The 15,078-nt window shown below is 46.7% G+C and overlaps 1 protein-coding gene across 2 annotated transcripts in view; it reads right to left on the bottom strand.

Moving 5' to 3' along the window:
* Window positions 1-15,078, bottom strand: part of themis2 (thymocyte selection associated family member 2) — a 257,043-nt gene that overhangs the window by 189,324 nt on the left and 52,641 nt on the right. For both annotated transcript variants that reach the window (XM_038796389.1, XM_038796397.1), the window contains exon 4: window positions 4,702-5,789. In XM_038796389.1, coding sequence (XP_038652317.1) covers window positions 4,702-5,789 — 1,088 coding nt within the window. The remainder of the gene's footprint in view (window positions 1-4,701; window positions 5,790-15,078) is intronic.

The following is a 15,078-nucleotide window of genomic DNA, read 5'->3' as shown; positions in this document are numbered from 1 at the left end:
GTCTCCAGGGGCCGCCATCACGGGACACGGGTCGCTACCGCTCCTCGTCGGACTCATCTGACTCAACCGCCGACCAACCACTGCTCGCCTCCGTTACGCTCGACCAGTCCCGTCCTCGCAACCTGGCACCCTCTTCCACATCGGTGCTGGTCAACGGCCATGTGACCTCCTGCCTCATCGACTCCGGGAGCACCGAGAGCTTCGTCCACCCGGACACGGTAAGGCGCTATTCCCTTGCGATCCATCCCGCCGACCGGCAGATCTCCCTTGCCTCCGGTTCCCACTCTGTCCCGATCCGGGGTTTCTGCCTGGTTAAACTCACTGTACAGGGTGTGGAATTCGACCGTTTCTGTCTGTACATTCTCCCCTACCTCTGCACTTCACTCCTACTGGGCCTGGATTTCCAGTGCAATCTCCAGAGCCTCACCCTCAAATTCGGTGGACCCCTACCTCCCCTCACCGTTTGCGGCCTCGCGACCCTCAAGGTCGAGCCCCCCTCCCTCTTTGCCAATCTGACTGTGGATTGCAAGCCCGTCGCCACCAGGAGCAGACGGTACAGCACCCAGGACAAGGCCTTCATCAGGTCCGAAGTCCAGCGGCTGCTTCGGGAGGGTATCCTCGAGGCCAGCAACAGCCCTTGGAGAGCCCAGGTGGTAGTGGTTAAGACCGGGGAGAAGCACAGGATGGTCATGGACTACAGCCAGACCATCAACCGGTACACACAGCTCGACGCTAAATTTGGCCAACTACACAACCTCTCTAAGGAATTTAATCAAAAAATCAACCTTGTTTGAGTGGACGACGGAACATCATAAACAGTGGTTGGAGTTAAAGGCGAAGCTCACAACTGCACCCCTCTTAGCATTCTTTGATGCAGATCGTGAAACTAAGATTTTGACTGACGCAAGTCAGGATGGAACTGGAGCAGTGTTGTTACAGAAAGACAACACCTTGTCATGGGTTCCAACAGCATATACATCACGTGCAATGACACCAACAGAGACTTGGTTCGCTCAAATTGAAAAGGAATGTTTAAGTCTCCTGACTGGTATCTTAAAATTCCATGATTATGTTTATGGCCTGCCAACATCATAGTTGAAATGGATCATAGACCGCTGGTGCATATCATTCAAAAGAATCTAAATGACATGACTCCTCGATTACAAAGAATACTACTCAAACTTCGGAGGTAAGGGGCGAAATTCTCCCCTACCCAGCGGGGCGGGGGTCCCGGCGTAGCGGAGTGGCGTCAACCACTCCGGCGTCGGGCCTTCCCAAATGTGCGGAATTCTTCGCACCTTTAGGGGCTAGGCCCGCGCCGGAGTGGCTCCCGCTCCGCCGACTGGTGCCAACGGCCTTTGGCGCCATGCCGCCCGGCATCGGGGCTGGCCGAAAGGCCTTCGCCTGTCGGGGTGAGTCCGCACATGCGCCGGAGCGTTAGCGGCCACTGACGTCACCACCGGCGCATGCGCGGTGGAGGGGGTTTCTACCGCCTCCGCCATGCTCCCGCCGGCACAGAGGTGGTTTAAACCACGCCAGCCCTGGGCGATACCCCGACCCTGAGGGGAGTCGGAGAATTCCACCCATGATTTCAATCTTGTATATACGCCTGGCAAAGATCTAATTATTGCAGATGCATTGTCTCGTTCAGTCACTTTGCAGGAGAACCACTAGAGATAATTCAACACATCGAGTCTCAGGTACAAATGTGAGCAGACAACCTTCCTGCAATGGGCAAAAAAATAATTCTCATAAGAGAAGAAACGAAAAAAGGTCTATTGCTACAATGAGTCATTCATAACCTCAACAATGGGTGTCCGAAAGGGAAATCCGCAATTCCACAATGTTCAAGCCGACTTAACGATGATTAATGAAATACTGCTGAGGCTGGATAGAATAGTAATTTCACTGCGTTTCAGGCCTATGGTACTTCGCCAAATTCACGAGGGACACCTCGGGATAAAAAAATGAAGACAAAGGGCAAGACAAGCCATCAACTGGCCTGGCATCAATAAGGACATCACGGACATGGTCTTGGGATGTGAGACCTGTCAAGAGTTCCAACCAGCACAGAGTAAGGAGACTCTTCAACCACATGACTTGGAAACCTCTCCTTGGTCCAACGTAGGCATTGACTTATTCCATTCTAATGGTTGTGATTACATACACCTTATAGACAACTACTCAAACTATCCTGAAGTATTGAAGATGTCAGACCTCACCTCAAAGACCGTGATCAGAGCATGCAAATAAACTTCCTCTCGTCATGGCATACCGAACACTGTTATGACTGACAACAGACCGTGCTTTCACAGTCAAGACTGGACTGAATTTGCAAAATGCTACAACTTTAAGCACATCGCCTCTAGTCTGCACTACCCGCAGTCCAATGGCAAAGTTGAAAAGGGGTTGCACATAGTCAAGCAGCTGATCAACAAAGCCTCGGATTCAGCATCCGACATTCACCGAGCACTACTCTCATATCGTGCTACTCCATTATCCACTGGCATTTCACCAGCTCAACTTCTGATGAACAGGGATCTGAGAACAACACTTCCGGCTCTATAACTACCTCATCCAGATCACCTACCGGTGATAGAGAAGATGAAACAGCTTCGTATTGCTCGAACGTATTACTACAACAGACATGCAACCACTCTGGAATCACTATCTCCAGAGGATACTGTCAGAATCAAAATTCCTGATGGCAGTTGGTCTGCTCCAGCTGTCATCATTTGACAAGCCGCACCCAGATCCTATATTCTCAAAACTTCTGGTGGCAACGTCATTCGTAGAAATCGAAGGGCACTTCAAAAACACACGCCCACAATTACTTTTTCCTCAAGTTCCATTTAATGAAGAGATATTTTGGGACATCATAACTAATAACTCTATTAGTCGTGCTTCACACACAACTATCAAAACATCGACGTCTCCACCACAACTTTTAAGAAGGTCATCGAGAACGAGAAGACAACCTAAAAGACTGCATTTCTGAGCATTTTGTTGAACATATTTGCTGTGTACATATCATGTTCTTACCTTTAATCTCACTATCCATTTTTACTTGTTTCCAAGCAAGAAATGAGAAACAAAAGGGGGGGATGTAATGATATGCAGACAGGTATGTAATTAAAGGGTTAATCACAACACCTACCACTAGAGGGCATTACTAGATCCACTGCATAACTGAGTTCCCAGAAGCTCTACTCTCTTTCCATGCAGGAGTTACCAGATAGCAGCAGTGTAACAGAGTAAGATCACAGCCTAAACACCACTGTAGCTTAGATACAGTTTGTACAGTTATTTCTCATTACTTTATTACTAGAGTTAGTTCAGTAGAGTGTTGAACTCATTTATTAGTTTTATCGTTACTTAATAAATTATTTCAATTTACTTCAAAGACTCGAGTGTTCTTCAACATCATCTACAGTTAATAACGACATATATTACTTAAACCCAGTAATATAACAATCACCTTTCCCAATTTCACCGTCAGCTGACGGAGAATCCCACCCCAATCTCAGGAGCTGAATGCATGGCTCCCAGTATCGAAGAGATTAAAGTCAGCAATTCTCAAGAAGCTGAATTTGGAAGTGTGCGGTCTCAGCAGTTGTGAGGCTAGAGGAGATTATAGAGCTAAGGAGGGACGAGGCCATGGAGGGATGTCCATATACATGTCCATAAACATCTGTGTCGCCTGCATCCATGTATTTGCCCAAGTTATATTAAACTGCCAGTGACTCTGACTGGTCATGGGCGGTAGGGAGAGAAGTTAAACTTCAGGAAGGTGCAATAAGCAAGCTCTTCTGAGAATGAAAATAGGGCACTTTGATGGGGGTAGAGTTGAGGGAATTTTAATCTGAATCTTTCTGAATGGAACCACTTTCTACTGGTGTGAGTCGAGATCTGTCTAACAAGAACGAGGAAGACCATGTCAAATCCACCCTCTCAGGTTGCAAACACAAGCACTGCCATCCCCTCCCCCACCATTTATTTTAAGTCTCCAGCACCAAATTCTAAGTTTCAAAACTGTACTGTCCCTTGCCCAACAGTTTTCTCCTTGCCCCTGAGCACACTCTCTAATCTCTCTCTCTCCCTATCTCCCCAATGTTCCACATGACTGTAGAAATGCTGCAGAAGGGAGGGTACAAAATGTTGCAGAGACAAACGAAAGAGAGATAGAAACAATGGACTGAGAAGCAGAGGAAAAAAGGGAGTGTTCAAGTGAGTTAAGAAAGAGGCATGGAGAGACAGAGACAGAGGGAGAGGAATGGAAGGTGAAGGTGTCAATGAACAAAAGTGAAGGAACAGAAAGAGAGTCAAAGGCGGCAATGCAGATGCGAGAGACAATACTTTGCAACCATTGTTAATCATACGCCAATCGAGGACATTGATTACTTGAATGTTACTTGGTTGTTACCTGAGCACATTTAAAGAAACACTTACTAACAATGCGGCTTGGCTGAGTTAGGAGGTATATACTTGTAATCTTTCACACTGTGAGTAAATCTAAAATGAGTAAAGATCTCTAGAGAATGAAATCTAGCCTATGCAAATACTCCTCATATTTAAACCCTTTTTGTTTTGAACCATTCTAGTGAATCTGCACTTCACTCATTTTGAAGACCAAGATATCCTTACTGAAGTGTAGTGCCCAGAACTGAACATTAGACTTTTTAAAACTCAGATAATTGTTACCTTAGGGGGTAAAGGTGGTTGTTGCTGCTTAGAATCTGGAAAAGGAGAGCGACAAGGGGGTCGAACAGGAGCAGGTTCTGGCGAGAGAATATCTGTGCTTGGTCTTTTGGGTGGTCGAGGTGGGGGACACAAAGTTGTAGTAGAACATTTCCGTAGATTATAGTACATGAAATCGGTCAACTCTTCTAGCGAGGCTGCATTTTTAAGGCTATGGTCTTCCACATGACAGTCTTCCAAGAGGCAGACAGTCATGGTCATCCAGTCAACTGGAATTGAGAAGGACTCTGAATGACCCTCCAGAAAACTGACAACCAAATTGGGCATCTTGATTATCTCCTCCATTTTGATTGCTGGGAAGGATGTTAAGATATCAGTTGGTAAAGAAGGATCTTTTGACGTGACTTTCACTTGAAAAGGGAGTTTGAATTTATCACATATTTCCAAGATTTTGTATCTCTTGGTGTCATGGACATCTTCTACAAATCGGCCCTCCAGGTACAAAGGAAGCATCACCGATTCATCTTCATCCTCATCTTCTAGAATCTTGCTGCACATGAGCACGTCCATATTTTGAGGTACGCCGTCAAAGGACACTTGCACAGTAGTCTTAAACATGGTGAGCAAACGGTCACCGACACATAGAGAAGACAATCCACCGTCATTCCACATGCAGTCTTTTGTAACCACAACATTCAGAGGATCTTCTTGGTTGATGGCATTGCAGAGATCGAACACCGTCGCAAACTCCCTTGGTCGCCTTCTGAAAGTTCCCTTGTAGGTTGTGGAAATTAAGAAATGCCGACTGACCTTGTTAAGCATGGAAGTGGCAAGGACATTCTTCAATAACTGCTTCTTGTAAATTTTCAGAACCTTACCCTTCCTCAGTGAGTGAAACCATTCGCTCTTAAAGGGGGACTGCTCTTCTGGGGCTTCCAGGATTTTGACCAACATTGGAAATTTCTCATGCGGCTGGTTTACAATATCAGACAGTGACAGTGGTTTGATGAACGTAATATCTTTCTGGTCCTCCGTTACATCCCTCACATCGACCTCCAGAGTCGAAGGTATTTTCACAACCTCTTTTCTGTCTGCAGGAAGATTTGTTAGTTATTTTAATAAACATGCTTCCAAGTTTCATGCATAAAACCTCAAATGTCATTGGCATAATTCACAACATGAAACATTTTCTAAGAAATAACCTCTGAAAAATACCCCACTGCCATCTCATTTTGAATTGCACCACTTGTCATTTAATCAATCTTCCTATGGCTTAATTGCAGACATCACCTTTTGTTCTTTCCGGCTCATCCTTCTCCCTTCCCCTGTCTCCATGCTTGCTTTACATCTCTTACATCTCTAACCTTTTCCAGTTCTGAAAAAAGGTCATTAATCTGAAACATTGGGCGGAATTCTCCCCCACCTGGCGGGGCGGGGGGTCCCGGCGGGATGGAGTGGCGTGAACCACTCCGGCGTTGGGCCACCCCAAAGGTGCGGAAGTCCCTGCATCTTTAGGGGCCAAGCCCTAACCTTGAGGGGCCAGGCCCGCGCCGGAGTGGTTGGCGCCCTGCCGGCCGGCGGGAACGGCCTTTGGCGCCACGGCAGCCGGGGCCAAAGGGACTTCGCCGGACTTCGCGCATGCGCCGGAGCATCAGCGGCTGCTGATGTCATCGTGAAGACTATGGTGAACGCGAAAGGAAAAGAGTGCCCCCACAGCACAGGCCCGCCAATTGGTGGGCCCCGATCGCGGGCCAGGCCACCGGCACCCCCCCGGGCCAGATCGCCCCGTGCCCCCCCCCCCCCCCCCCAGGTCCCCAGAGCCTGCCCACGGCGCCTGGTCCCGCCGGTAAGGTAGATGGTTTGATTCACGCCAGCGGGACCGGCATGACAGCGGTGGGACTTCGGCCATCGCGGGCCTGAGAATCGCCGGGGGGGCCCGCCGGCAGGCGCAGCGCGATTCCCGCCCCCGCCTAATCTCTGGTGCTGGAGACTTCGGGAGACCGCGGGGGCGGGATTCACGCCGGCCCCCGGCCGGGTCGGAGAATCCCGCCCATTAACTCTGTTTCTCTCTCCATAGATACCGCCTGACCTGCTGAGTGTTTATACCACTTTTGTTTTCATTTCAGATTTCTAGCTTTTGCAGTATTTTGGTTTTGCTTCACTGAAAATGTTATCTGTTTTCCAGATATAAAACAAAAACATTTGTTCAGCAATGGCACCAGAGTCTTTGAATCATAGAATGCAGGGAAGGAGGACATTCATTCCATCGTGCCTAGGCTTACTCTTTGAAAGAGCTATCCACGGCCCCTGTTCTTAGCCCATAGGCGTGTAGGTTATTTAACCTTCAAGTATTTGTCCAATTTTCTTTTTAAAATCACCACTGAATCTTTCTCCATCACCCTCTCAGGTAGTATATTCCAGATTGCAACAACATGGTGTGCATGTCAGCAGCGTGTCCCCCATATTGAAATAAATAATCAAGAGTCCTAGTACACTGTCCATGCCATAATATGGTTGGTGTGGGCAGTCGGGCAGGAGTACGCAGGTGGCTTTGTTATAATCTTTTTAAAAGGTTGGGAAGGAAAGGAGCTACTATCTTTTGGGGGTGCCATTTGCTCTTCGATGGGCAGACACCCTCCCCAAGATAGTATCCCCACTTCTTTCAACTAACCGGCTCTCCAAAACCCACCACTATCCAAATACCCCAGATGTACTTCACTACAGGATCCATTGGGGCAATGAGGGGCAGAAGTCCCACTGGCAGGTAACACCTTATAGCTCTGGGACGGACTGGTATGGACTCACCGATTTTACTTACGGGGTGTAGTTGGGTGGGAATAGGTGGAGGGGTAGGTGGGGGGATGAGGGGGGATGCAAGCCTGACCTCAATGCCCCCTTACCGCCCCCATAATATCCATCCCAATATTTCTTTCTCACATTTCTGGTTCTCATTACAGAAGGATTAGGTACCAAGAAATGTAGTCAAGATAAAGATGAAGTTTGATCTAATTGAATGGTGGAGCAAGATCAAAGGACTGAATGGCCTCCTGGTTACATTTCCAAGTCAGGATGATGTGTGACTTGGAGCTGGTGGTGTTTTTGTTTCTTTCTTTTGTGGAATGTGAATGGTTGCAATTGGAGATATGCATTGAGAAGGCAGCCAGCATAATTAAGGACCCCATGCACACCGGACATACTCTCTTCCACCTTCTTCCATCACAAAAAAGATACAAATGTTTGAGGTCACATAACACCTGACTCAAGAACAGCTTATTCCATACTGCCATCAGACTTTTGAATGGACCTACTCATATTAAGTTGATATTTTCTCTGCACCCTAGTTATGACTGTAACATTATATTCTGCAGTCTCTCCTTCCTTCCCTATGTACAGTATGCGTTGCCTGTATAGCATGCAAGAAACAATACTTTTCACTGCATACTAATACATGTGAGAATAATATATCAAATCAATTCAAATCAAAATGAGAAAGAAGGCAGCTCATGCAGCTCTGCTAGAAGCAATTGGTTCAGTTGGAGAGGGAACATCTCTCCCAGCTTTGCTAGATGAATAGCCATACCATGGTGCAATGGTTAAGAAAACAAGTGCAGAGATTTGAAGAGAAACTAGTTAAGGAAACTAGAGAAATGAAGATAAACTATCAGGAAGTCTGGAGTTAAGTTAAGAAAGATCAAAGTATTGTTCAAAAGAATTCAAGGAAGAGTAAACGTAGTATTCTAATTTAAAGAGACAATTGTAGTAATCAGATTTAAAGTGGGATAGCACCCTTCAAAGGTTAAAAAAATGTTTGATGCCATTTTAATACAGATTGGGAATTGAGAGTTAAAGCAATTGTTAGCAGTTTGCACAGCAGTCAAGACAAATAAGTCCTACAATCTATCCTGCACGGGATTAGTTGTTAAAAGTGAAGCAGGCGCTTTCTTTAAAAGCGTAATTTGGAAAAACTAGGGAACAATTCAGCAAACCCATTGCACCTGGCGCGGATCTGGGCACATTGAGTGAATTGCGTGAGAGCCCCAAATCAGGGAACGCGTCGGGCACTGGTGCGATCGCGAACCACCTGAATCTTTCCACCCAGTCCGATCTGGACCTGACATTTGCTGGGCAAACCTCCAGATCAGGGTTTGAAACCACAAACTTCGGATTGAGAGCTGCGAGTCTCCATCCAGATCTGCATATTTAAATGAGCCCAATTACTCATTTAAATATCTGGATGCCAAATTCACCTGGCGCCCGGGGCTCAACGGCTGCGCCTGCGAGACCTCGCCAGGCACCATATAGTAATGGTCCACACAATCATGGACCAGGTACAATGGCACCTCTTAGGCATCTTGCAAGCTATTAGAGACCCTGAGGTGGTTGAGGACAGGGCAGGGTGGTAACCTGACCTTCCACATGACAATGGGCACCTTGGCACTGCCAGCCTTAAAACTAAGCAGAGCCACCTGGCCACCCTTGCAGAGCCACCGTGGCACGAGAAGGGTACCAGGATAGCAGTGCCAGGTTGGCCATATACCAGCTTGGCACTGCCAGGGGTCAAGCCCGGGGGGAGGGGGCTTATCATTTAGAGGGGTGATGGGGAGGGGGGGGGGTGGTTCCCACGTGTCCTGGACAGATCAGCTCGCCAGCAGGAAATGAACTAAAATGTGGGCTCAGCGGGGTGAAATTCCCCGGGAAAAAAAGTTTGAAAAACATTGGAGTAAGGCACCCTCTCCCAAGTGGTCTCATCTGGGTGTCCAGACTGTGATCTTTCTTGAGGCTTGGGCTCCTCGGAGAGGCTTTATCCTGTCTCTTATGAGTTGTTCTGTTCATGGTATCCTTTGTATGAAGGTATACGTTGCGAGATCATGTTTGACATTTCTTGGTTTGTCCTGGTGCTTCTCTTTCTGGAGTATCCTTCCTTGATCTGGATAGAAGAGGCGCTGATGCAAGCTCTGACTTGTTCTATTTATTTTTAGAGGGTTTCCCTTATTGTGTCGGGGGGGGCGGGGGGGGGGGGGGGAAGACTCATATCCCTGCCTGAGGCACCTCATTGATGGGTGTCTTGATGATTCTTCTCCTTATCGGTGAGGTTTCCTCAGTGGGCAATGGTTTAGTTTTCCAGTGTCAGCGGCGGGTCGTGAGCAGTCTCTGATTTGGCTGGAGAGAAGTGAGGCCTGTTGTGTGATGGGTCTTGGCATGCTGCAAGTATCCTTGGATTACTGGGTCCTATTATACAAGAGTGTACACCGCCAAGTCATGTACCGAGGGTGGTATCCTGTTGTTCCCCTTCACTCAGGATATCCTTTCATTGCCTGGAGGTCTTGGGAGGCTGAGTTACATTTTGAATATGTGGCTTTTTCTTACGTGGGAGGGAGGCATGCACCATAGAACCAAGTGCACATGACTTTATTCTGCTCTTTGTGGTTTTATCCTATCATCGTCTGTGTGAAGGGAGACACTGACCACAATCTGAACCTGTTGTATGAAATTTTGCTGGTCTAAATATGTGGAAGGGTGATTACTCTGTACTGGATTTTGGGGTTTTGTTGCATCTTGTGGTTAAATGTAAAGTATCCCCATAAAACTAATGTCTTAGCGAAGTTTTTCTGTATTTCTTTCCTTTATTTTGGGATTACAGAATCCTTAACTGCCTTCTGAAAAGGTGAATCTCATATCTGAGAAAAGACATTATAATGTCTCACTGGTGTCCCTGGTATAATTTGAGTTGGGGGAAGGTATGTTTTGGAGCATGTCTGAATCTACCGTGAAAATCTTATCCCATATTCTTGTTGATTGTATGAGCAATCGCAACATGTGAAGATGTGTGTCACTTTATTATGTGTTCATGGTTTTATCCTCTTCTCCCTCATTCTTGAGTTCACCTGTTCACCATTTTTCCTGATATAAACTGAGACACTAAGTTCAATGATTAAGCTAAAACAACAGTGTTGCAGTTCTCCTGTCTTTGTCTGTATTTATGTAAGTAAAATAATTTATTCTGTATTGTGCCAGTTTTGAGGATTTTGATGCGATATTTGTTAAAATGGAAAAACTCTAATAAAAATATATATAAAAATACATCTGTGTATTTGTTAAGCTAAGGGGGGGAGTAAAGGAGCATTGTATTATAATCCAACTTTTCATGTTTAATAAATGTTTTGTCCTTGTTGGTAAAACCAATTAGCGATCCGGTGACTCTGTTCCTCTACATTTTATGGAAATAATTAAAAGTTACGGGGCTGGATTCTGCATCAGCGGGATCCTCCATTTTGCAGGCAGCGCACTCATGGCCACGGATTTCCCAATGGTGTGGGGGAGTCCACAATGGGAAACCCCATTGACCGGCTTCCAGAACGGAGAATCACGCTGCTGTCAGGCCAGCGCCGCACCAGAAAACAGGACGGAGGATCATGCCCACGATATTTTGAGCCAGGGTTCGATTCTGGGATCTTCCCGTCCAGCTATAACAACAACTGGGATCATTACACTTTGTGAGGGTGTTGTCCTTTAACCATTCCTCTTTCAGAGAGTATACCTAGGGCAGGTTTGGATGAAAAGGCCCATTAACGCACTTAACTTCAATTATCCACAATATCAATGCATTTTCCCATTGAAACACAGTGATAATAATAATAATCACTTATTGTCACAAGTAGGCTTCAACGAACCGCTCTTTCCGGAAACCAACTCCAGCTGTTTATTATCTCATTAATAAAGATGCACTTTCAGATATATATATTAAATTTCCAAAAGATGTGCTCTTGACATGCTCCAGTAGCAAGTCTGAACTTTATTTACTTTGCTTATTCTATTAACCATGATGTGGAGATGCCGACGTTGGACTAGGGTGAGCACAATATGAAGTCTTACAACACCAGGTTAAAGTCCAACATGTTTGTTTCAAACACTTTGTTTGAAACAAACATTTTGGACTTTAACCTGGTGTTGTAAGACTTCGTACTCTATTAACTATGTTACACATCTTTTAGACCATAAAACATAGGAGCAGAATTAGGACACTCGGCCCATTGAGTCTGCTCCCCCATTCAATCATTGCTGATGTTTTCCTCATCCCCAGTCTCTGCCTTCTTCCCTTAAGGTGCCTTTAATAAGGCACCTTCTCGTACTGTCTCTATTCTAATCTAGTTCATCTAATCATCCCTTTACCATTGAGAACCAACCTCAATGCTCTCCCTTGTATTGCATCTGGGCTTCAACAGCACTTTTGTGTTGTGTTGGACACAGGATGCAGGTTTACAGAGAAGGCTGGGGAGAGTGTCTGCAGGAAGTGGGGGGGGGGGGGGATGGAGATTGTCTGAGTAAGGTGAGGGGTAATAATATCTATGCATGGGGGGCGGGAGAGAAGAGTATCTGGGAAAGGAGGTTATTGTCCGTGGAGGGAGAGGGAAGGGGAGACTCTCCGGGCAAGGGAGTTACTGTCCCTGGAGGGAGTCGGGCAGAGTGTCTGGGAAATGGGGAAAGTGTCTGGGGAAGTGGGAGAATGTTTTAGAGGGCGGGTCAATGGTGACATCCTCAGGAGTTAACTCAGGGTACTGGGAGAGAAGGGAACAGTTGCAGTAAGATAGAGGAGTGGGATGTGGTAGAGTGGCAGGTCCAGGGATGAGAGTCTGGTTGGTGAAAGTCTCAATGTGGGGAGGGAGACAAGGCAGGCAGCTTGAAGGGGGCAGAGTCAGAGTGGGAATAGGAATGGTAACGAGTGTCGACTCTGAGGAGAGGTAAGGCTTGTGGAAGTGGATCACGATAGGGTCCAGGGTAACAGAGGGGTGAAGAATGGTGATATTGAGTGGGTCTACGGTGATGGGGGAAATTAGTGGGTGACAGGTGGAGGGTAGAAGGTGATAGAATGAATTTGAAAAGTGACATGAACCATTTTGCCAAACTGACCTTGACCCCACAGTTAGTCAGTCAGTGAGATCCCTCAAGGTTAGAGGAGGGTCTTTTTGGAGTGGTAGGGGACAAGGTCAGCACAAGTGGTGACTGAAGGGACACTGAACTGGATGTCAAAGATGCTCAGTAATGGTCTCCTCTCTAAGGTGAAGCTGACATTGCAGCAGGTTTGTTCCTCACTTATGAGCCTCAGATCATCGAGATCCTGGCAAAGTGTGGAGCTGTCCTTCAGTCTGTGCCAATTGCCGTCTGCTGCAATCAGAGGCAGCGATGAAGGGAGGGAGGTGGATGTCTCCTGGGTGCCCTGCTGGCGGAAGTTAGCCAAATCATAACTCCAAACATCCAACCTCCCAGCTGGATGGTCATAGCTGATAAGGGCTGTGTGGTTAGTCTTTCTATGCTGCTAAGGCAATGGTCTCTCTACTGAGTCGTGAGGGTAGTGGAGACAATTGGAATAGTGCCTGTGTGAGACTCCTTCCATGAGGCTCTCATCATCCTGGTCAAAGAGCAATGCTCATACATGTATGAACACGAAGTACACCCACTCTGATCCGCCAGGATGTCCTTTATCTGGAAGGTGTGGGTGACAATGCAATGTCCAGATATAGGCCAAATGAAGGGCTTAGCACTGGCCTGATGACTTTAGGGTGGAGGTAAACTTGTAAAGACAAGCACACTAAATAACTCACTTTGATTTGTTTGCACATCCACTGAGTGGTTGATGATGCAGGCTGCTGGCAACTTTGACTTGGTAATGCCTCTCAACCAGCAGGACATATCACAGGTTGGTACAGAGTCAGGAGCAAGATGTAGCTGAGACTCAAGAAGGTCAAGAGGATAGCGAACATGGAACACTGCAACATTAAGCATCGACCTGAAATGGGGTATCGTCGATGGTGCTCTTATCTAGAGATCAGTGAAAGGCAATGCCAGAGGTGCCCTCATGTGTCCCAGGATGTGATTGGCCGTATCTGTCAGCTTCTCTAGTATGGGCTGTGGCTGCAGGGACTCTGGAGGAGTAGTGCAGAGCTCCTGGCCTGCAGTGAATGAATGTGTGATTGGTGCCCTTTAAAAATGGCGCCAGGACCTTCGATGCCAGGAGGTCAGGGCATGAACTTCCTGCCTGCTCCAGCAAGAGATTTCCGCAATTCCTTATTGATGCATAATTAATTCGCTGAAAAGTGGAAGATCGCACATGTTTACCTTCCCTCCACCCAATATGAATCATGCCAAATTTCCTGCCCGCCACTGGACGTAAAGGGAGATTTTCCACTCCCGTTTTCAACAGGTGGGAATGGAGGTGGGGGCAGACAATCAATGGGGGTCCCAAAATGGTTTTCCACCAAGAATACAGCACAGGAACAGGCCCTTCGGCCCTCCGAGCCTGCGCCAATCACGTGTCCTATCTAGACCAATCGCTTGTATCCTTCTATACCCCATCTGTTCAAGTGTCTATCTAGATACGTATTAAAGGTCACTGACATATCTACCTCAACCACCTCACTTGGCAGTGCATTCCAGGCCACCACCACCCTCTGTGTAAAAAGCTCCCCCCCGCATATCTCTACTGAATCTATCCCCCCTCACTTTGAACTTGTACCCCCTTGTAATTGTCATTTCCATCCTGGGAAAAAGCCTCTAACTGTTCACCCTATCTATACGATAGATGCCATCTGCCCCTGGGGATTTGTCTACCTTAATGCTTTTTAACACACCTAACACTTCCTCCCTCGTAATAATGACTTGTTTTAAAGTCTTTACATATCCCTCTGAGACACCACCAATCAACGTGTCCCTCCTTTGTGAATATCAATGCAAAGTACTTACTAAGGATCTCACCTACTTGCTTTGGTTTTGCACATAATTTCCCTCCTTTGCCCTTGAGTGGACCAACTCTTTCTCTAGCTACCCTCTTGTTCCTAATATACGTATAAAATGTCTTGGGATTCTCCTTAATCCTGCCTACCAAGGACATTTTGTGAACTCCTTTTTGCCCTCCTAACTCCCTGTTTGAGCTCTTTTCTACTTTCCCTGTATTCTTCAAGTGCTTCATCTGTTTTTAGTTGCTTAGACATCATGGAGGATACTTTTTCTTTTTGGCTAGACTCACAATTTCCCTGGTCAGCCACGGTTCCTGAATCCTGCCTTTCCTGTCTTTACTGTTTACCGGCACATGCCTGTCCTGCACTCCCATCAACTGCTCCTTAAAAGACTCCCAGATGCCAAATGTGGATTTAGCCTCAAACAGCCCCTCCCAAACAACAGCCTCCAAATCCTGCCGAATCTGGTTGTAGTTAGCCTTCTCCCAATTTAGCACCTTAACCCAAGGACAACACACGTCCTTTTTCCAACGGGATTTCCCCGGTTGATTGTCCCCACCCCCTGTCAGTGATGCAATCGTACTCCACAATAGAAGTTTTGGAACCCATTAGCATCAGTTACCATATACTTAGCAGGCCTTTCCGCTGT

This window comes from Scyliorhinus canicula, chromosome 1 (assembly GCF_902713615.1).
Source record: "Scyliorhinus canicula chromosome 1, sScyCan1.1, whole genome shotgun sequence".
NCBI classification, from domain to species: Eukaryota; Metazoa; Chordata; class Chondrichthyes; order Carcharhiniformes; family Scyliorhinidae; genus Scyliorhinus; species Scyliorhinus canicula.
Note: the sequence above shows the minus strand (reverse complement) of the source record. Positions and strands in the feature narration are given on the sequence as shown.